Consider the following 23041-nt stretch of genomic DNA (forward strand, 5'->3'; position numbering starts at 1 on the left):
TTTGAAAAAATAATATCAAAGAGGTTATTTATTAAAAGTTAATCCTACAACTGCTAAATACTACGCCAAGATTGACTTCATTTAAGACCATCTAGATCCACTAGTTATGTGGGCCACACCTGTACTTGGATTCATACCAACGGTCTTCCGTTGATTATATATATTTTTTAAATTTTTTGTCTACGTGTTATTTGATGAGGCTATTTTCATGTGATATGATCTTGACAGTGAGGCCCACCGTTTAAACGGATCAGATCTCCTATAAAAATGATAAGTTAGAAGAAAGATGAGGCTGAATGCTATGTTTGCATGCAGACGAATACAGGCGATCATTTCCAAGTAGCGAGATTCGCTCCCTCGTCAAAACTCTGTGTTAGTTTTCTGTCATCTACAAAATGATGGTGACTCATCATCACATGCTTCACTGATGTAAAGGCATCTAGACCATCCAAATTGAGGGTCTAATCCCTTGAATCATCAAGAAATCCGAACCATCCAATTACTGAAGTCAAATGGATGATTAAAACTAAATTAGTGAGTGGACAAAATTCCATTTGAACTATTAGATGATTAGCATTACATTTTGTTTTTCTTTTCCGGTTATGATCCTTCCACAGTTTCATCAGTGATTTTGACGGCCTAGATTTCAATATACTTGTGACATCTCACGGTTGAAGAGTCACCACCATTTTTAAATGGTGTAAAACTGACGGTGGAATCTTCAGTCCGGTTAGGAATGACGGGTAGGAACGTGGAATCGTGAGGTCGGGGAAACACCATATTCAGTGATGCCGTAACCGTGGGGTCCACCTTGATGTATGTGTTGTATATCCACACCGTCCATTTTCCAGATCGTTTTATATAATGGCCCAAAAATGAATCCCATCCCATTCTCAGGTGGACCACACCACAGAAAAGAGTGGTGATGGAACGCCCTCCATTAAAAACTTCCTAAGGCCTACTGTGATGTTTATTATCCATCCATCTTGTGATCAGGTCACAAAGATCTGGATGAAATGAAAACACAAATATCATCTTGATCCAAAAATTTTGTGTCCAATAAGAATATTTTAATAGTGGCCATTCAATCACCACTGTTTCCTTCATTGTGGTCTACATGGGACTTATATTGACTATTTTTTTCTTCTCATGTACTAAAATAGTCTGAAAAAACGGATGGATGGATTGGATATACCACATATACTTCAATGTGGGCCCCACAGTCACGGCCTCACCAAAGTCGGTATTTCTCCGGCCTCACCGAATCCGCGTTCCAGGGCAGAAGGGAAACTGGGAGCTTTGCTGGAGAGCGCGGGAACCGCAGCATAACGCCAAAGGCCCAAAACGCCTGTATTTTGTCTCTCGGGAAATGATACGGTGCAGCGAGAAGAACGTGAGTATGTTACATCCATCTCTTAAAGATACGTTTGAAAGAACGATCTATCAATCGGGCCCATCCATCCTGTATATCATAGAATGGATGGTTGTATTTAAGAATTGAAAAATTCTATCCGTCTGATCAGTGGCTCTCAAATAGACGGAAAATTGAAAGTAATTAAAGGTAAAAAATTTATTGGGGTAAATTAAAACAAATAATGAATAGTATTGATATAATACTTTTTATAACATATCTAAGCTATGGCCCAGTTTATGAATGGACCTGATTGATACATACACCTGCCACGTGTACTCTGAAGAGATGGATGTAGCATTTCCGTTTCTTCGGCTCCGCCGCATCATCTCCCTGAGTTTGTTTTGCTTCTCGCGTGACTCGGTTTCATAGTATATCGCCTCTATTAGGGCCCAATTGGTAAGTTTTATGATGATCTGAACCGTCAGTATTATCTAAAATATCCTATAATGTCTATAATGGTGATTCATCAAAAAAATAGAATATGGATTCGAAGAAATGAAAACAAAATTACAGTGGTTGACATTCAACTGTAATGGTCAAATGTAGTATAAATCTATGAATAAATTTTTTTTAACCATATATTTTGTACTAAAGAGAAAATGGACGGTTCAGATCATTTGAAAACTTCTTAATGTGCTCCCTAGATGGTGGAGACACATGCTGGATAATAAGTCGCGACAGAAGCAAAACAAACTCCATCGCCGTGATCGCCGATGAGATTGTATCACTAGATCCTGAGCCACAGCATATATAAAATTTGCGGAGGCGCACGATTCATTATATCTGAGGCTTAATTTTAGGGGAACGGATTGGCTACTCCCCCAAACACCAGCCCCGGGGCTGGTGGTCGGTGCTCTGTGGGCCCCACCATGATGTATGTGTTTCATCCTTTCCGTTCATCCATTTTTTCAGATCATTTTATCGCTTGATCCCAAAAATGAGAGGTGTATAAATCTCAGGTGGACCACACCACATGAAAACAATATTGATTGGACATCCATTATTAAAATCCTCCTAAGGCCCAATTTACTGTTTATTTGACATCCAATTGGTTGATTAGGTCATACAGCCCCAGATGAAGTGAAACAACAAAAATCAGCTTGATCCAAAACTTTTATGGCCCCAAAATGTTTTTTAAAGGTAGACGCTCATTCAACACTGTTTCCTGTAATGTGGTCCACTTAAGATTGGGATATAACTCATTTTTGTTCTCAGATCGTAAAATGACCTTTTAAAATAGATGGACGGCATGGATGAAGCACATACAACATGGTGGGTCCCACGGAGCACCGACCACCAGCCATTGGCTGGTGTCAGGGGGAGTAGCCAATCCGTTTCCTAATTTTAGTGATCTGAACCATTGATCTGATGGGACCCACTATGGATGGGGGTTTCTAGAAATATATCATAAATTCGAAGATCCATCGCTTCAAAAATCAGTGCACTACATGTAAACCGTAAGGAGAAAAAAATACACTATCCATTCACTTTTAAGGCCAGAGATCAAGCCGTTAGATTTCTCCAGCTTGTGATATTCTTAACTAATCCTCCATACAAGATAAGTTCCATCAAATCAACGTTCTGGATCATCGAACAGTGGGACCCACTCACAATAAGGAAGTCCACCAACCACATTACTCTTCTTCTAGAAAAGAAGGCGTTTGAAATCCCTTGTCTCTCTCCCTCTCTCGTTTTTATCGTTTTTCCTTTGATGTGAATGCCCCCAACCTTGTTCTTTCACTTTCAATCACATCCAATCCAATCAAAAAGAAAAAAACAAGCCATCTTGGGTTTTTTCAGATTTTCTCGAATTCCAGTCTCTCTCTATTGAAGAGCTGTTGAAGAAACATCCAAACTTTTTTCATTTTTTAAAAGGTCTTTTCAGCCATTTTCCTTTGTTCAAACTTCTCAGTTTTGAATTTCTGAGAATTTTAAATTTTGGGTTTTGTTCTTCTTGTCGGATTTGATCAGAAGACGGCAGTTTCTGCATCCAAGAGAGAAAAATTCCAGGTTTTCCCCCTCTTTCATTGAATTTTTTTTTTTTTTTTTTTCATCTCCTCTGTTTGAACCATTTCTCAGTTTTGAACGTTTCTTTGAATTTTAAATTTTGGGTTTGGTTCTTTTTGTCTGTTTTTATTAGAAAACGGCAGTTTTCTCATCTCAATCAAGGTTTATTTTTTCATCTGCCTATGTTCTAATCACTCCTTACTTTTGAGGTTCCGAGGAAGATTTCTTCCTTTCCTGATTTGAATGGAAGACCCAGATTTCTGCCTACGAGTGCTTTTTTTTAAAATTTATTTTTAGTTAGAGAAAATCTAGGATTTGTTCTTGTTTTTTCACGGGTTTTTTCTTTCCCCCCCTTTTTTTTCGTATATTCCACTCTGTCAACCACTCCCTTAGTTTTGACACTCCAAGTATTTTAGATTCTGGGTGTTCCTTTTCTTTCCTGATTCGATAAGCTATCGGTGCTTTCTGCCTTCAAAAGCTTTAAAAAGAATACTGGGATTTATAATCTCTTCGTGTTTTTTAATTCATCTTCTGTTTTAAGAAAGTAGCAGTTTCCATATTTGAAAGCTAATTTTTACTGTGGAATTTCAAGTTTTTTCTCATTTTCTGGGAGTTTTTCATCTTCCAAGGTTTAATCTGTTGCTTAATTTTGATATTATCAGTATTGTAATTTCTGGGTTTTTCTTCATCTTGCCTGATTTTGATTAGAATATGGCGGTTTCCGCTTTCCGGTCAACGTCAAAGAGAGGGAACGTGGGAACTTCTTCGAATACCATCTCTTCTGCAAAAGAAAACAATACGGAGGATTTGGGGAAGAGAATCTCCCATCGAAGATCGAGAAGTGTCAGTGCTGTGTCTAGAAGTTACTTAGGAAAATCGCCGTCTTCAAATGTAATTGATTTTTCAAAAAGGGACAATCCACTGTTCTGTAACTCTAGCCCATCGCCTCCCGATGAATTGGAATCAGAAAGTGTTATTGGAATATCAAAATTTTCCGAAAAGAGCGTAAAATCTGGTGAAACGGCTACAAAATCAGTGGGCAGTGGTGTTTCTGATGGCAGGAGAGGGCGGTCGGTTTCACGAAGTTCTGATGCTAAGAACCAGTTTTTGGGTCCTAGAAAAGAATATGGCCGAAGTCTGTCAAGGATTGATACGGGTAGACAGCGCCGATCTGTCTCGAGGGGGCATTGTGGGAATTCTGAGGTTGGTTTGACTTTTTTCGTTTCTTTGTTGAAAGATATGCTTTCATTCTGCTAATGAATTTATTTGATATATGTTTTTACACTTCGATTCATTTCCTTTTTTTCCCCTCAATTCTGTTTGTTATTTTTGCAGAATGAAATGGAAAATGATTATGGTTTGAGGAATAAAAACATTGGAAATTTCACGGCAAATGAGCGAAAGAATCATAATGTAACTACAAATGCTTCTGATTTAGCCAACCAAACAAGGAGTTCGCAAACTTGGTCCAGTCGGCACCCGCTGTCTTCAGATGGTTCATCTGTAAGTTTGATTGGAACATAAAATCTTTTCTTGTGATTTTTTCTTTTGTTTAATTAAGAATTTCTTGTGGGAATTAAATGCTGCAATTTCAAACTCTTCCAGTCGTGCATGCAAGCTCTGAATTGGGAAGATGGGATTTCTACTAGTTCTTACTCAGAAACAGAAGAGAAAACTGCAGTTTTTGAGCAGATGAAGGTGCTTATCCTACTGTTCTTTTTAAATTTGAATATCACCTGCTTTACATGGATGAGTTAGGGCATATTTACATGTAGTGGCTCTGATCGAGTTGGAATGGATTGGCCCAATCCATGTCATTTCTAATGGGAGGGGAAATGAATAAACTTGAAAAAAAATGGCACTTTTTAATGCCATTTCCTCTTCACCGGCCCTTTTGGATTCAGATGCTTTCAGATTAAAGTTCCTAAGAGTTGTGATTGACCCTCCATCCAAACAGGCCCATATTACTTTATTGAAGTCTGCATTTTAAGATAGTTTCTTTATTAGTTTTAGTAGTTGTCAGCATTGTTGTCAAAATCCTACAGTTTACGATTTACAATTTACGGTTTAAGTCAAATCTTAAGCAAAACGATTTGAATCCCACTTTGAATCCCTTTTTCTGATGAATCCTATGATTCAAAGATTTGAATTCTATGATTTCCGATTCAACTCCCAATTGACAATTCAAATTATGTTTATTCCCTTCTTTTTAGAATTTTATGGGCTTCCATTTCATATTTTCAAACTTCAAGAATATTTAAAATGTGTCAATTGTTTTGTTTTATTCTTTGAAAGAGATAAAACGATGGATCTTATCTTTAATATTAAAATTTGGAGCTTTTTTTAATGATTTCTTACCTCTTAACTGGTCTAAACATCAAATTGATCTATGACTTGTTGGGAATCTTTCATGGACGATTGCAATCATATTTACCTATATCTATTGTAGTAATGATGTCTAGGATTAGATTTCAATTTAAATGTGCATACTTATTTCTTTTTTTCCACGTACCTTAAATTCAAATTGTGTTTTTCTAGGGTTTCATTATGTGATTTTAAACTCATTTTTTTTATATTCTTTATAAAATAATGAAAACTTATAAATTGTTTTTTTAAAGGCCTTTTTAGGAACTTTCACTTTAATATTGTCTTTAAAACATGACAACATTTGCTTCGAGGAGAACATTATTTTGAAGTCCATCAAGTTAGTTATAGGTTCTCAATTGATAATGTCATGATGTGTTCCTTTCTTGGTGCATATTGAGGGAAAATGAATAATTGATGTGTTTATATATATATATATATATATATATATATATATATATATATATATATATATATATATAGTTTATTCAGTTTTTTTATTTTTTATTTTTTATTTCTTTATTTTTTTCTAATTTTTAAGAAAAAAAATATTATGATTTATGATACGATTTGGTTCAGGCCCTATTATAATTTGTGATATCACAACGATTATGATAACTTTATATGCAAGAATTAGATATCATGATATGGAACTTTTATTAATTTACTCAGTCTTTTCAGAGTGATCTTCCGGCTGGTGATGCTGCTACTGGTGGAATATATGAAACTGTTCGGTCTGAAGTAAGGCGTGCTGTTTCAGAGATCCGAAATGATCTTGAAACTGTAAGTTATTATTTAGTTATGGCTAATAATGCACAAATAGTCATTCCCCATGCAATCTATGCCTCCTATTCCTAGATTTATTTCTAGATTTTGTGGTCATGAATTCAATTTTAACTTTTTAGTTATCGGGCCGTAAATTTGAAGTTCCGAAGGTCCAACTTGGGTTTTGAACTTCAGATCTACATGTATAGAATTTAGCGTAAATCGTGCAAAATAGGCAACAAGCCTGACTTCTGATATTCTTGAGAAATATGTTATTATGATTATAGTTATATGTGGTTGTGTGGCAGCAGGCTTGTTTGACATTGCATGCTCTCGACATCTACTATGTTTGGGTTCCCTGATTTTTGTAGCCAACTACTCAAGCATGACAGTTCGTGTGTGGGGTTCTTCATGCCTGGCACTTTGACGGAAAACTGTGGTTTGAAAATCGGTTTTTACTTATTGAATCATTCACCGCCAAGACAGGGTCGTCCTGCCCCATCTCGCCCTTGTATTGGGCTATTTCAGTCCGATACAGGTAGAAACAGCCGTATCATTTGTGGACGATACTGTTATTTATCAGGCAATACGTACCAGCATTAGATGATACATGAAATGTTGCTGGCAACTCCCCTCCATGACCCTAGTTTGGTTGCTCATCCTTTGGGGCACATATGTTATAGTTGGTCCGGGGTCAATATTGGATGGGACCATGTTGGCATGAAAGTGGTGTTAATGAGAGCCTCTACCATGGGTGATTCTAAGAACCTGGGTTACTAGGAGCCTTTTCAGCTGATCAGAAAACAATTGCAAATCTACCATTAAAAGCAAACCCCAAAATTTTGGGAGAGGCTAAGTTTATCATAAGATTTTTGCCAATCTACCATTATGATTGTGGGCATTGTTCAGAGTATCCCTGATATTATCGAAATATCCCCAATAGTATCTTTATCTCCAGCTCAATGATACCAATAACACTGATAGCGATACTGATAACATCGGTAGTATAAAAAATTCTAGGTATCGATGATGTATTGTTATGTATCATCAATATTTTTTACTATGTAAATTCCAAGTGTTGCTTGTATCGCCAATGTATTGATATCTCCAATGTATCGCCAATATTTTTGACTATGTAAATTCTTGTATCACCATTGTATTAGTGATATTTCGATAACATCGCTAATGTATCAATGTTGCTAAAAAATCTGTTTATTAAAAAAATTCATTTCAAATTTTTTTATGGGCGCATGGTCGTATGTAGTGATCAATTGTCGACAATATTATCATTAACACAATATGGGTGATATCGAGACCACATTCTTTCGTCTCCTTTTCAATTGTCGACGATTTCTCGGAGAAATATCATGTGTTGTCAATATTTTGAAATATTGATGGATAGAAGGATGGATGGTTGGATGGATAAGATGGGATTGATGGGATGGTTGGACTGATTTCTTACAACAACACATGCTTTTAAGTCCCCCATTAAATGTAAACTTATTATGTATGCATTTTTTCTGTAATTTTTTAATTCCTAAATAAGTAAATATGCAAATATGTGTATTTTAGCATCTCTTGAAGTTTCACTGAAAATTTCCACCGTTTCCCCATGTTTCCCCAATATTTCCCCCCATTTCCAGTTATTGGCAATATTATTGGTGATATCAATATTGTTTCTATATCTCCTGCTAGCGAAACTTGTAGCGATACCGATACTTACAATGATTGTGGGAGTGTGGTCATGCCTTTGTGGTGTGAAAGGTAGGAATAAATGGCTACACCAAGCAACAAGGAGCGGTGGGTCCATTCTAGCCAGCCATTAGTGCTAGAGCTTGGTGGGTTTCAAGGTTTTTGTTGTTAGCAAGGACTGATAGCATTCAAAACTGACCATATTCAACATGGGTTTCCAAAGGATAGGTAGGGAAATAACCAATGGTTTAAAAAAAATCGTCTGTTTAACGAGGCATTTATGTGCAGTCTTCTGTTCTTGAACAATGTTTCAAATATCTCCATTGCACAAGATATTGCACCATTGAGAGAGGGAATATCATAGAGACCACATAAAGTTTCATAGTTTGAGGGAAACTTTAGAGAAACTTTTCATAATAGTTTTCCATTGTTTAGGGGAAAACGCAATGCACTGTTGGCCATAAATGATGCAATCTTATCCAAAATGAGTTCAAATCATTTAAATGTCATACAATTCAAGCAAATATAACGCGAACAGTACATCCAAAAACTAAAAATAACCAAAAGTAGAACTCGGTATCAGGTCCACATGGAGTTATGAGGCGGCTCAAAGTTGTTGTTCACTCTTCCGTTTCACCTTGGAAATTTGGATTCCCCATTTCTTCTGTTATCACCTGTAGAATCCAAGTCCTTGCTTGAAATCCATTTCAATGCATCAAATTCATTCATAGACAGATTTCAAAATATTTGGTTTAATCTGTTGAAAAAAAGGAATTCAAACTAAAAAGGGAATTTTCTCCCCTTTTGGTGTTTTGGCTCGAAATCCTTCTCTGATCATGAGTTGTCCTTCAAATATGTGCTTTTATGTGAAATAACTCTAGTGGGGTTGTTAAAAACAGCTACAAAGGGAATCCCCAGAAGAATTTGTGGGGAAAAATGTGTTTTGGGATTTTTAATTTTTAATTTTTTTGCTGATTTGCAGTTCCAGTTTTTGCAAGTTTCAATTGAAACAGTAAAATCTTATAACTAGAGGTGTGTCGACGTATCATGATATTAATTTCACCACGACATATCAGCACATATCAATGATAATATTATATTGTAAAATATGGAATTCAATTATATTTCATATTGTACTTGTAAAAACCGATATATCACCCGATATCGTTGATGTATAAATGTTGTTCTTGATAACTAATGAGGTTTGGTGCATTGATGGTACAGTTTCAGTGGTTCGAGGGAACTGATCATATCGGTGGGTTGAAAGGTTTTTAACTCATCACCTGCAAATCTAATGGCTAAGCCGTGTTATTATTATGTAATATTAAGAAATTTTTTAGAGGGTGTTTCTAGAGAGAGAAAAAAAAAAACAGAATGGATGTTATCATCATGTGATAGTAAACGGTTGTTGTAATGGGTGTTAAAAGTTAAAAAAGAAAAAGAAAAGGGAAAAAAAAACACGAAAGACCTACCCAAAGCACACTTCTAGATTGGTGATTATAATATTAGCAGCCCATATCATTTCCCCATTCTATAATGACCATTTTAAAAAATCAGTTTTGCATAGAGAAAATAGCACATTATATGACCCAACTATTGGGTACAATCAGTGATGGAAACATATTGGTATCGCATGCATCGGGGAATGTATCGCTGTTTGAGGAAAACATTGGGAAAGTGATTGAAATTTTCAGTAAAATTTTAAGATACATTGAAAGACAGATGATTACACATGTAGAATTCAAAAAATCACAAAAAAAAAAAGAAGAAGCATGCACAACAAGTTTCCTCTGTATTTGATCCTAAATTGTCCATTGTCTGGTGCAATTATATACAAAATGAGTTAATAAAATTTGTAAATCATAAAATACTAGTATGCAAACAGATTTCCCCAAATAAATTTAAGAGAATGGATTTTTGTAGGGTTTTTTACAATTTTTTTGTTTCTTTCAAATTTCTGGTAGTGGAATGTATTGCAATGTATCACTGATACATATCGCAATGTGTGTGTGTGTGTATCGGTGGTACATTGCGTTACCCCCCCAAATATCATATCCGCCACATGCGATATTGATAGCATTAGCCAATACTATTGATATTTAAATCACTGGGTATAATCATGTAACACTCTGGGGCCATTACTGTTATAGGCTTATAGCAGCCATGTTGGTTTAGCTGAGGTGGTTCAGTTGTGATTTGTTCCCATTTTTGTGATAATGTTTACATGTAAGCAGTGTTCGCAATATCGATAATATCGGTATCGCAGCCTAGCGATACGAAACCCACAATATTTCCATCGGAAGCCTAAAAAATTCCGCAAATTCAGCTATCGCATGATATATCGGCCGATATCATGCAATATATCGCAGATTTCATGCGATATGCTACATGTTTACCAGAAAATCAAAAAAGAAAAAAAGAAAAAAAAAAAAGAAATAGAAGAAAAAAGAGGGAAAATTGGAGAGTACCTGTGGCCATAGCGATCGGAGATTCGGAGGTGGGCCATTCCATCGATTGACGGAGGTAAGTTCGATTTCCCTCATTCTTTTGCCAATTTTCTTCTATAGTTTCTTCGAAATAGGATATCTCGGAGATTCCGGTGAGAAATCGGGCCGGATTGAATGCGATTGAGGAACCCTCTTCCTTTCGAAACCCTCCACTTTCGGAACCCTCGCCGAAATCTTGCTTCTGGAACCCTCGCGACCCTCTTTCATTTCAAAAGGGATGGAGAGGGATGCGGATTAGGTTTTGACATTTGAAGAGAAATTGGATTGGGTACTTCCGAAGAGAAATCGGATCGGTACTGAGTTACTCAGTACGCTCTTATCGTGCTGACTAAACTTTGTTAGGCCCACTGTAAATGTTTGTGGTTTATCCACTGTACGCTTGGGAAACGGATTGGCTACTCCCCCTGCCACCAGCCAATGGCTGGTGGTCGGTGTTCTGTGGGCCCGACCATAATGTATGTGTTTAATCCATGCCGTCCATATATTTTAATAGATCATTTTATGGTATGGGACCAAGAACGAGGTAAATAACAATCTCAAGTGGACCACATTACAGGAAACGATGTTGAATGAACTTCGACCATTAAAAACTTTTTGGGGGACATAAGGGTTTTGGATCAAGCTGATCTTTGTTTTTCCCCTTCATCTGAGTCTGTATGACCTAATCAATAGGTTGGATGTCGAATAAACAGTTCAGTGGGCCTTAGGAGGATTTTAATGGTGGATATCCAATCACTATTGTTTTCCTGTGGTGTGGTCCACTTGAGATTTATATTCCTCTCATTTTTTAGATGAACCCCTAAAATGATCTGTAAAAATGGATGAATGGAATGGATAAAACACACACATCATGGTGGGGCCCACAGAGCACCGACCACCAGCCCCGTGAAACGGGAGTAGCCAATCCGTTCTCGTACGCTGGGGAGAGAGTGACGAACACCGTTGAAATCTTCTTAAGGTTCACTGTGATGTTTTTTTTTTTTTTGAGATCCAACCCGTTGATAAGTTAAATAATATTTTAAATAAGGTAAAACATAGATATCATCTTGATGAAAAACTCTCGTGGCCCTTAGAAGTTTTAAATGATAGGCGTCACTCTTTCCACTGTTTTCTGTGGTGGGGTCCACTCGAGATTTGTATTTGACTCATTTGATGGGTCATGCCCTAAAATGATCTCTTCAAATGGATGGACGGTGTGGATACAAAAAATACATCACGGGCCATGTCCATTTCAACCATCTGAATGGATAGCAAATGTGTCAGCATATATGGATCAAAAGATCCAAAGACAATGGTGCAGATTTATTATTCAGCCCAGAAACAGTGCATCCAAGGGTCCACATTTAATGGGAGCCAAATCAAATGGCCAGGATGATCAATGGGAGAGATTTTTCAGGTTATTTCCCATCCAAGCTGGAGCCCACCACATGAACGATTTGGATCACCATGTACCATAATCTACTAGGCCAAATGTATATCATGCATTCAATTTAAATATAGTTGCATTAGTTCAGTTAAACAACGCATAGCTTAAGACCCTATACAAAGGAAATTTATTATGTGCATTTTTTTTTTTGAGATCTTATGATTTAAAAGTGTGTATTAAGGGCCTTTTTAACAATCCCCAAAGTTTCATTAAAAAATTCAACCATTTTCCCAATGTTTCCCCATGTTTCCCAAACAGTGCGATAAATTATGCGATACAAACGATATATCCCGTGCGATAACCGATACGTATCTGTATCCCAAGGGTGCGATACATGGTGCGATACCAATATTTCGAACATTGCATGTAAGTAAATATAGCCAACCTGTGACACACAGATATGGACATCGAAATGGTGAATGATGCGAGAATGGGGATACCACTATCCCTTTGTCAAAAAATCCAGGATTTGTATAGATATGGATATGGGTATCCCACTTGGGACATGATATTTAAATTTAGTTTGAGAAATACCCAAGGAGCAATGTGCATGGAAATTGGATACATTCTCATCCACATAGCTGCATCTGGACACATTGGCAATCTGTCTCACTGATATGGTTTGTTGATTTGTCCAACCGACTCTTCAGATCTTACCTTAAAAAATGCATGCTGATTAGATGATCCTTTGCATCTGATCAATAGCATGACAAAAAAGTCAATAGTCAAGATTTCTTAAAAAATAGGTTAGTTTATCAATCTCAGTCATCCATTTGGTGGCCTGACCTTGGAATGATTATGGTTCTCGGAGTCCCTTTAGTTAGATGATGATAATTATCTCATCTGATCCATGGTTTGGACAAGTGATTGTTATATGAAGAAAGGAATATATGTGGATGTCTAACATCATTCGACTGCATGATTTTTCTTTTTATTTTTTTCAGAACGGCCTACTGAATGTACAATCCATATGAAGGATTTCAATGCCTGCGTGCCCAAATGCAGCTATATGGTTCCCATGCAAATATAGCTGCCCATTGGAGCATTTTCCATTAATTTTTTTTTTAATGAAATATTGACTTTTTAAGTTCTATTAAACAAAACAACTTTTAATGTTTCTGACATGCTATACTTACCGAAAATGCATTATGCAGTTTCTCCAAAAAATTAGGATATTGATTTTTCTTTATATTGGTAAAGCTGAATTTTATTAAAAGCAAAAGAACAAATGAGAACACAAATCGAAGAAAGCAAAAAAAAACAAACACCCACTAAGCTACAATACAGGGTATGAACAAGAGAACACAATTGAATCCCTACTCCCTAGAGACCCCTTCCATTGCTAAGTATCGCCATGTTGTTTTGAACCGAAACAGGTTGATACTGCTGTATCGTTTCTGGATGATACTGGTGCATATCAAGCAATGTGTACTGGTTTCAGACAATACTTTAAACCTCGCACTTGATATGCTTCAAGGAGATTGCTACCTATTAAAGATGTTGTGCCTGATCTCTTCCATGTGGTTATCCAGCTTCCACAAGAATGAACCAAGTGTAACCTATTGGATTATACTAGGAGAATCACCTGGGTAGACTCGTAGCAGCAGTAAAACCAGCACTCAAAGCCTGTCTTTTTTCCTTCAGTCGCATCTCAGCGACCAGGTGGTCCAGATAACACCTTGATTCTCTTCTCAATAAAATTTAAAAAAATAAGAAAATTTTAAAATTTTAAAAAAGCAAAGCCCATAAAGGAACCTTCACTCTCCAGGACTGAGCTACTGGGAAGTTGGGAAGTAGGGAAGGAGGTCTGACTTGATAGAGCCTTGAAGAAGGATCAAATAAAAAATTCACTTGATGCGTCAGAGTCCAAGAGATGGGATTTTCCTAGAAAGAGGAACATATACTGCCCTCAAATTGGTTAGGAGCAATCAAATAACTAAAATTCTTCATCCCTCCGATTCCATCTGAATATGGGTGTTGAGGTCATGTTATCCACCAACCAGTGAAAGCAGTCCAAACCAGCCTCAATTTGTTGCAATTAGATGAAGACGAGGAAATAAGATGGGGGGTTGGTTCTATATTTTTCTTTTTGCTTTTGTTTTCTGGTTTCTTCTGTTTTCGTTTTGGTTTCTTGTTTCTTCTGCTTTTGTTTTGTTTGTTTCTGGGTTTTTTTTTTTGGCTGTTTGGCCCGAATAAGATTGTTTCATCCTTCCAAAAAAAAAAAAAAACTGTCCATCTCTGCTATGAGTTTGAAAAATAAGGAACCTTTAAAATAAATAAATAAATAAATAAAATCATGAAAGATACAAAAAAAAAGGAACCTAGTATAGTAGTGGACTAAAACGAATTATACAGGTACCCATGCAGTAGCTAGGACTATCAACAGGCCAGGTTCGGGTCGGGTGCTACCATATTGGTATACCCATATCCCGGATCCAAATAAAGGAATCGAGTCTGGTCTTATTGGGTGCCGGTACCATAGTAGTAGTACCCAAACCAATCTGATTGGATTCATGTACTGCAATGGGTCTTGCCAGGTCTAGTTTTGAGAATGAATTAAAATTTGGAACACAGTTTGGATGTGGAGTCGGGTCCATGCTCAGAGCCTGAACTCACGTTCTGGTCCTGATCCAGATTCAGGTACGTACTAGAACAACGCATGCCGTTTGTATGATTTTTAAATAATTAAATGAAGACAAAACTTGATAACTAGGGTACCTGAACCAATCAAATTTCTAATTGGATCCAAATAAATGGATCTGAACCTGACCAAGTTATTCGTTTGGCCCGAATTCTGAATCAAGATCTGATTAAATGAGGTGATATACCTTGTGTATCCATGGGTCTGGGCACCCATTGACAAATTAATCGCCCACATATGGGTGGGCCCCAAAACAGGAAATGCTAGCATGGTTTCATATTATTCTATTACAAGCAATAAATTTATTTATTTTTACATATCATTAGATATTTGCCTGTCCACTGCTCTGAGTCTGTTGTTTCCTTGTATTGTTTTCGATTAATGTATTTATTGTGTTTTATAATTCCCTTCAACCAGGCTGTCCGAAGGAAGAATCCAGCTATCATCACGACCACCAATATCGCAGATATCCCTCCTGAATTGGTGAATCCAGATGCTATCGAGTTAGTTTCTGATATCAGACGGGAGTATGCCACAAAGCTTGAAGAGGTTAGATATTTCTTGTGTCACTTGGGACTGGCTGTGTCTTAATAATCTTCCCTGTCAGATGATCCTTCCCATCCAATGTAAGTGGACAGTAGAACCAACACTCCATATTTAACAGGGTATTTCCATCTGCAATTTGGTCCATCCTATAAACAGTATGAATCACAAAAAGGTGGGCCCCCGATGGGGACAGTGGATTGGGCTGAGCAAATGCTCAATTGGAAACTGTATTTCCTCTTTGTTATATTCTTCTCTTTAATAAATTTCATGAATGGTAGTTGGCTGCCCAACTTGCAGTCCCAGGAGCGTGCTAGAAAACTCCGAGCAGACCTAGCTACTGAAGAGCAGCGTGGGCAAGAACTCAGTAGAATTCTGAAGGAGATACTTCCGGATCCGAAAACGTCAGAAACACAAAAATCACGACCGAGGAGAAAGGTAATGCTTGATATACTTTCAATATCACTTCTCTTCTTGCTGGGGAAGGATTGCAAATCTTATTCCCTGGCATGTATATATGAGATCTGTGCCATTCATCTTGTGGGGCCTAAAGCTTATGTGCCACGGCCAAAAATTGAGTTATGTGATTCGGGTTGAGCTGATCCATACAATGGGCTACACATCCATACTGACTGTGAACAATTAATCAATTCATTTTAACTGGCCATTCTTTTCATACATTCATAGCACACTTGATGATGTAGCACATATGTGGTGGGGCCCACCAGATGAATGGGCTGATTTAGTCTCAGAGGCAGGTTCTCAAATATTACCCTTCAGCATTTGTTTATGAGATTCAGGCCATTCATCTGGCAGGTGTTGCTAAAGTGCTGTGGCCCAAAAATTGGGTTATTCGATTAGGGTTTAGCCGATTCATCCAGTGGGAGACACATCCAATCAAATGTGAATTCCTTTTAACTGGCTTTTTTCCCCATACATTCATATACTATTTGATGACTAGACCAGCCTGATTCATGCAATGGCATATGCAAGGTGGGGCTCACCAGTCAAATGGGCTGGATTTCGCACATATATGCCACGCTGATACATTCACGGAGAGAAGGATTTGGATTGCTGCAACTCTTCTCTTGCACTATTATCACATTTGTGTTGATGATTCTTCTCTAATTCAAAATAATAACTCAGCGGGTTGAAACTATGATGGCAGACTAGCATAGAACGGAGGAAGATGTCCAATCGTTTGACAGAAGAGGCAATGACTTATTTTGATGAGTGTGTATCGATATCAACTTTCGACAGTTCTGATTTCTCAGCGCCAGAGGACCCACCATTTGGTTCAGTTGCTGCAACTCCAATGGCTGGAAATAGGATTTTCCCATGCAGAAGTTCAAGCGCCTCAGCTACCCAGGTCTATGATGATCATCTTAGCCATCCCAAGGTTTCGTTTTCCTTCAACAACTGATTTATTAATTTTTCTTCTATGAAAGTGGTCTTTGCAGTCTGAAGCGTTCTTTGAGCTGACAACTAGTTTGATTTGGGCTGCGTCATTTTTAGATGCAATTTTTTTTATTTTTTTTATTTTTTACAGGAGGAAAAAGAGGCCGGTTCCTCGTAAAATAAGTTTATTCTATGAGGATTGCACGTGGCCCCCACCATTGTGTCATCCAACTTGTCCATCAGGGTTGCCCCACCACTCAAGAAATTTGGACATCCCAAAAATCAGGCTGATCTAACCATCATCTGGCCCACCTTGTGAATTTGGAGGTTTTTGGTAGTTGTTCATCGTTTTCTATGTTGTGACTCACCTAATTTTTGGATAGGCCTGCTTTTTGGTGCATCTTGTTGTCTTTGTGAGGTCCACATAATGTGTGGGATAGATGGCATACACACAACACAGTGGTTCCCACACAGGTAATTGTGTACAAGCAGATGAGTAACTGTTACACTCAGGTGAATAAGGTAGAATAAGCTTATTCTAGGACTTTTACAGGAACAGGCCTCGAGGAAAAATGCAAAATAGGCATTTCAGGAAGTAGACAAGTGTGTTGGCTACTTGCGGCAGTAGGATATTGGATCCTACTCCCACTCATGCACATATGTGCAAGATCTGGGCCTTCATCAGGTGGGCCCCACTGTGTTTGTATGTGTTGTGGCTGCTGGGCCACACAAGTGCAAAGAAAGATGGATCGTTTTTGAAAGGGTTGACCAATGGTCCACATTTGATGTGTCTGTGTGGCTCATTTGAGATGGCTGAATCAGCCATCCACAACATATGTATGGCATGGCTCGCCTTATCCAGACAGCGTGGATCTTGCACAGTTGCACTGGCATGCCACTGCATGCGTGGGAGAGGAAGATTCAATATCCTTCTCTTACAGGTAGCCACACCAGGGCTCATGGTACTAGTATTACCTTGTGAAAATTGTAGGGCCATGCATCGTAGTTACAAACAAACTCGAAACACTGGAAACCTCTCTAGTTATGAGGAATTATAGGATATTCAACCCGAGGCTTTGGCTGGCATGTGCAGGTTTTCAATTCTGATCCGACAAGTTGGACCCATGCTTTGAGAGTCCCCTCCACCATCTGTTGCATCCCTCCATGGTTGGGCCATGCCCAAAAAAGCTTATTGATAGAGGAACTGTAGTATTTCAATCTGTGGCCTACATAGATGGTTATGGAGAGATACAACAATGGTCTGCACTTAACTAAAAAAGTCCAAGGATTGGTGGCTACATCTTCTGGTCTGGAAGATTCTTGGGACATGGTCCATCCATGATGGGACAGAAAAAATGGGTGGCCTGGATTTCTAAAGCATGGTCCCACTTGTCAGAACTGAAAACCTATGTATACAGTACCAACAATCTTCTTTAACATCTAATCTGTTGATATGCTGATGTAGTTTAATTGGATAGCTGTTCCATTGAGTTCATCAGAAACCACTTAGAAGAGTCCTTTATCATGTGTTTTGAGGTCTAAGAGATGTAATACAAGGCTAGGAACATGATTAGAGGAATAAGGAGCGTGTTTGGAAGTTCCTCATGAATTGAGAGTGGGCCGAATGCTGTCTTGCCAAAACATTTTTTACCCCCATTTTGTATAGTAGTTGAAACAAGCAAAATATTATCTTGAGGGTGGAAAAGAAAGAATCTGCCCATTTAATGTCGTGTTTTCCACACCACCCACCCACTGAGAGATTTCTAACATATATCAATTTGCAGTTACTTCCATCTACCCCCTAAGAAAGAGAGAACTAATCACCTACATGCATGGTACCAAAACTTGTGGACCATCTTTCTCACCAACATGCATGCCACTTGTGTAGGACATCAGTACCAAGAAATGTTAGGCCCATACCATGAAGATCATCTAACGAAAAATTAAGGTGGTCCGCTCATCACTTGGGCTACAGAGCTGGAATCAATGGTCAACTGATGGTCTGACTCAACAAACATGTGCGGCCCACATAGTCAGTGAGGGAGGGAGGGAGGGAGAGGGAGAGAGGGAGTGAGGGAGCATGCGTAACATACATACTTGGCAATTTGGAGCGCTAGACTGCCTATATGAATGCTAGTAAATCTCCATTTGGTTATCACCACTTTATTAGACTTCTAATTTCAATTCAATTCAGTGGTGCATCCAAACAAACCCTTAAAAATTCTAACTAATTCTCAATCGATTCTTCTGCTCGCAGGAATTTGACAATCAATCACAATGCTCCCATGGCTATGGAGGTTTTGATCCAACAGCCAGCAGCAGTAGTAATGACAGCATCAAACCGATTCATGCAAATGCTAACCTAGCCAATCCTGCAGGTTCCAATGCGGGTTTTGGTGGGAATCTTCAGTTCCCATTTTTGTCCACAGAAACAGAGGGAATTCACGACATACAGAATTACATTAAGAAGTTCGAAAAGGATTTCCAGAAGGAAGGCAGGGAACATCGGAGTGCTAGGTCGAGCTACAATGCGGACGACTATGATTCGAGTCAGTCGACTGAGAAATTGCTATTTGACCAGGTGATCTTTAGGAACAGAATAAGGTATGGGGGTCTGCTTCTATGTGATGTTCGGATTTGTTGATACTCCTTTGGGCCTGTTTGGATGCACCCCGAAATGAGAATGAGGAATATTGCCCCACTTGTGTGCAGTTTCTAAGGGGTGTGCTCCAGTGCTACCAGTAAAACCAAAAAGCTTACTGCAGTATTGGGTAGATGTGGGGCCAGTGATGTGTTCATGGAATCCAACCCATTCTTAAGATGCCTAATCTTAGAAACACTCAGATCCCAAAATCAGCCCGATCCAAAACTCAGATGGGCCATGGCACAGGGAATATTTTGAGAGGGAATGCTCACCATGTTGTTTATATGTAGTCAAGGCCATTCAGCATTGGGGTGGCTGTATAATCAAGGCTATTCAGAACAAAATTCAGGATGTTTTACAACTCAGGTGGGTCCCTGTGAAATTCAAGGGTGGTTGTTCCCTCCCATCTCATTCCCTTTTTTGTGGCCTGATTAGTTTTGGTAGGGCTGAGTTTTGGGTTCTAGGGGTTTTAGGTGACCTACCTGATAGACAGGTTGGATGCTGTGAATACATTACATGGGCCCCACGCCCAACTGGTACCACCATAAGCTTGCGGTGGTACCGGTATTACTGGAGCGCGCCCCAGTTTCTAAATGTCCCCTTTCTCATACCACCTTGATGTGGGTGATAATGGGCCACCCCATATCATTGCATTTCCATCTGAAGCGGGGGACATGTGGGGTCCACCTGGTAGTTGGTGGATGTTTCGAATAGGCCCTTGTGCTTGTATGTGACTGCTTTAGGACGACTTCATCCTTATGCAGGAGATCTTATTTACAAAGTTGCAGTTTTTGTATGCATCTGTATTTTGTAATTTAAGGGAACTATTGTGTCATGATTGAAGTATCATCAAACTCTCCATGACCCCCATACCATTTATGGTTCATTGATCCGGACTGTTGATGTTATGCAACCCACTGCAGATGAGGGATGGCCCAAAACTCTTCTATCAAATACATAGCCACCAGATGCATATACTTTCTTCTTCTTTTTCCCCTTCACCGTTTGTGTTTCTTCCTTAACCATCTATTTTTGGGATACTGTTTGAAGGATTAGGAATATATGATCGAGGAGACTTTTAGCCCCCACAATCTAGACCATAAGATCACATTGTAATTCCTCTTTATATAAAGGGTGCTAATGTTTTCATCCCCTTGTACATTTTTTTTTTCTTTCTATTCTTGATGTTACTGGTACAGAACTGTGTGATGTGCAGTGCAAATGGCAGGTTGCATTATCAATCTAGTCATCAACCACATCATCATCATCATCTAAGACATGGTCTTTTCTTACTACTTCCATCCTGATCCACCTTTATGTGGTTTGTGTAGTTGGATTGCATGGTGACGTGGCAAAGTTCTATGGGCCGCACTGATATGTACGTGTTATATTGGCCCTGTCCATCCATCTTTCCATATCATTTCAAGGAATGAGCCCAAAAATGAGATAGATCCAAAGCTCAAGTGGACCACACCACAGGAAACAGTGGGGATTGAACCCGTACTATGAAAATTTCTTGGGGCCATGGAAGTTTTGGATAAAGCTGATATTTTTGTTTTCCCTTCATCCTTATGAACTGGTTGGATGGCAAATGAACATCATGGTGGGTCCTAGGACGGTTTCACGGATGGGCATCATTGTCCCACTGCTTTCTGTGGTGTGGTCCACTTGAGCTTTTGATCTACCTCATTTTTGGGTTCATGCCTTCAAATGATCCAGCAAAATGGATGGACCCTGTTATATAACACATATATCATGGTAGGCTCATAAAACTTTGCCATGTCGACACACCTTAACATAGATATAGTAGGTATAATTCATGTACGTGACAACGTGCACTTACACAACCATTGGCACCTTTGATTTAGTGTGTTTCGAAATCTCAGCAAAATACTCAGTTTCCAATGTAATTGGGAGGTAAATGCTTTTTTTTTTCCCTCTTATTTTAAGAGCAGGAGAGTTGCACAGGTGACCAAGGTCTCTCGAGGCTACTAATTCATTGGACACACGGCATGATGACAATATCCCAAAACAATGGCTGCAATATTAAGATCACATGTATGGAATGATCTAAAATATCAAAATGTTGGACATCTAAATGGCCGGTTAAGAAAATGTTGGTAAGTTGCTTGTTTGTGATCCTGGCATTGGTGGCTCACTTAAGGCTCTGAATTTTCCACCTGGTCCCAACACCACTGAGCTATGTGGTTTGGACATGGATTGAAATCCGATTGTGTACTGAGTTATTTAGTATGCTTTTATTGTATTGAGTAAACTCTGTTAGAGCCGCTGTGAATGTATGTGATTTATCCATGCCATCCATCCATTTTCTAGCTCATTTTAGGGATTGAGCCCAAAATTGAAGCATATCCCAAGCTCAAGTGGACCATATCACAGGAAAAAAATAGAAATAATGATTTTCACTATTAAAACTTTTCTAGGGCCCATAGTGATATTTATTTGTCATCCAACCTGTTAATAAGATTGCTGACATGGATGAAGGGAAAACACTAATACAAGCTTGATCCAAAACTTCTATGGCCCCAAGAATTTTTCAATGGTAGACGTTCAATTCACATTGTTTCCTATGGTGTGGTCCACTTAAGCGCAGGATATGCTTCATTTTCAGGTTCAAGCTCTAAAATTATCTTGTAAAATAGATGGGCGGTGTGGATAAAATATATAAACCACGGTGGATCCCATAGAGTTTACTTAGTTCGCAATCTGCTTCCACACAAATTGAGGTCCTCACCATCCTTAACGGTAGCTGGTGTGACAATGTGGCCAGATCTGTGTTGGATAATAATGTTAAAAACAGTAGACAAAAATTCAAAAAATAGAAAGTAAAGAAAGACTTGTTTTGAGTATGCGGCGGTACTGTATCATTTCACTTGAAACCAAATTTGCTCTCCTTGATCGCATACCAAGTCCAACAAGAATCATAAACAATTGTTATTCATAATACAATGACTATAACCCAGTCCCAACAATGCACTTGTCATACACGGGGCTTGAACCACCGTGCAGAGCTTAAACCGAAGTGAGTTAGCTCAATGGTGAACTCACTTGCAAAAAAGCCAAAGATAGTTTGAAGAAGCAAAGAAAAGATGATTTTTCTAAATGAATGAATTGTGAGTATTCTCTCGAAGTAAGACTGACGATTTGAGTGTATTCTGTAGACACCTCACCCCAAGCCGATAAGCTAATTGAGTTTGAACCAATAGATGGTCAACCAAAACCCCAATCCTATAGACCTAAGCCCTTAGAACCATAATCCTAAACCCTAAACTCAGCCTAATATACTCAGTTGATCTAATCCTAAAAACCTAGAGCCTTGAGTCAACTCACCGAACGAACTCGCTAAGTCGACCCATCCAACCAGCCTACCCAGTCTAAACAACCTAGTCCACTCACTTAGTTAAGCCCGAACCAAACCCGAACCAAAGCCCAAAATTAAGCCCAATCGGAGTATAATGCATAGCCTCAACGAGTGACGGAGGTGGCTTGCCGAAGGAGGAGTTACAAGTGTGGATCGGCAACAACTTAGTTTCCACTAGCCACGTGGCACTATTTCTCTTTGGGCTAGCATCCTCAAGCATGTGAAATCCATTTTTTACAGCATCTAAGTGTGCAGTTGGTG

At 38.6% G+C, this 23041-nt stretch overlaps 1 protein-coding gene across 6 annotated transcripts; it reads left to right on the forward strand.

Annotated features, from left to right (window-relative positions):
• The first annotated feature begins 3073 nt into the window (after positions 1-3073).
• On the forward strand, positions 3074-20197 carry LOC131226723 (uncharacterized). Of its 6 annotated transcripts, none has more exons than XM_058222392.1 (9): positions 3074-3424; positions 4130-4624; positions 4757-4924; positions 5027-5119; positions 6467-6568; positions 15234-15365; positions 15660-15797; positions 16176-16262; positions 16528-16665. In XM_058222392.1, exons 2-8 carry the CDS (start codon positions 4133-4135, stop codon positions 16218-16220), a joined length of 1170 nt encoding a protein of 389 aa, XP_058078375.1. In that variant the 5' UTR covers positions 3074-3424; positions 4130-4132; the 3' UTR covers positions 16221-16262; positions 16528-16665. The 6 variants fall into 6 exon arrangements, with proteins under 6 accessions (XP_058078375.1, XP_058078376.1, XP_058078377.1 ...); XM_058222393.1 differs by lacking the exon at positions 16528-16665 and adding an exon at positions 16353-16486; XM_058222391.1 differs by lacking the exon at positions 16176-16262 and adding an exon at positions 19015-20197 and having other exon boundaries at positions 3079-3424; positions 16528-16728.
• Positions 20198-23041: the final 2844 nt, after the last annotated feature.

The sequence above is a fragment of the Magnolia sinica genome, chromosome 15 (assembly GCF_029962835.1).
Source record: "Magnolia sinica isolate HGM2019 chromosome 15, MsV1, whole genome shotgun sequence".
In the NCBI taxonomy this organism is placed as follows: Eukaryota; Viridiplantae; Streptophyta; class Magnoliopsida; order Magnoliales; family Magnoliaceae; genus Magnolia; species Magnolia sinica.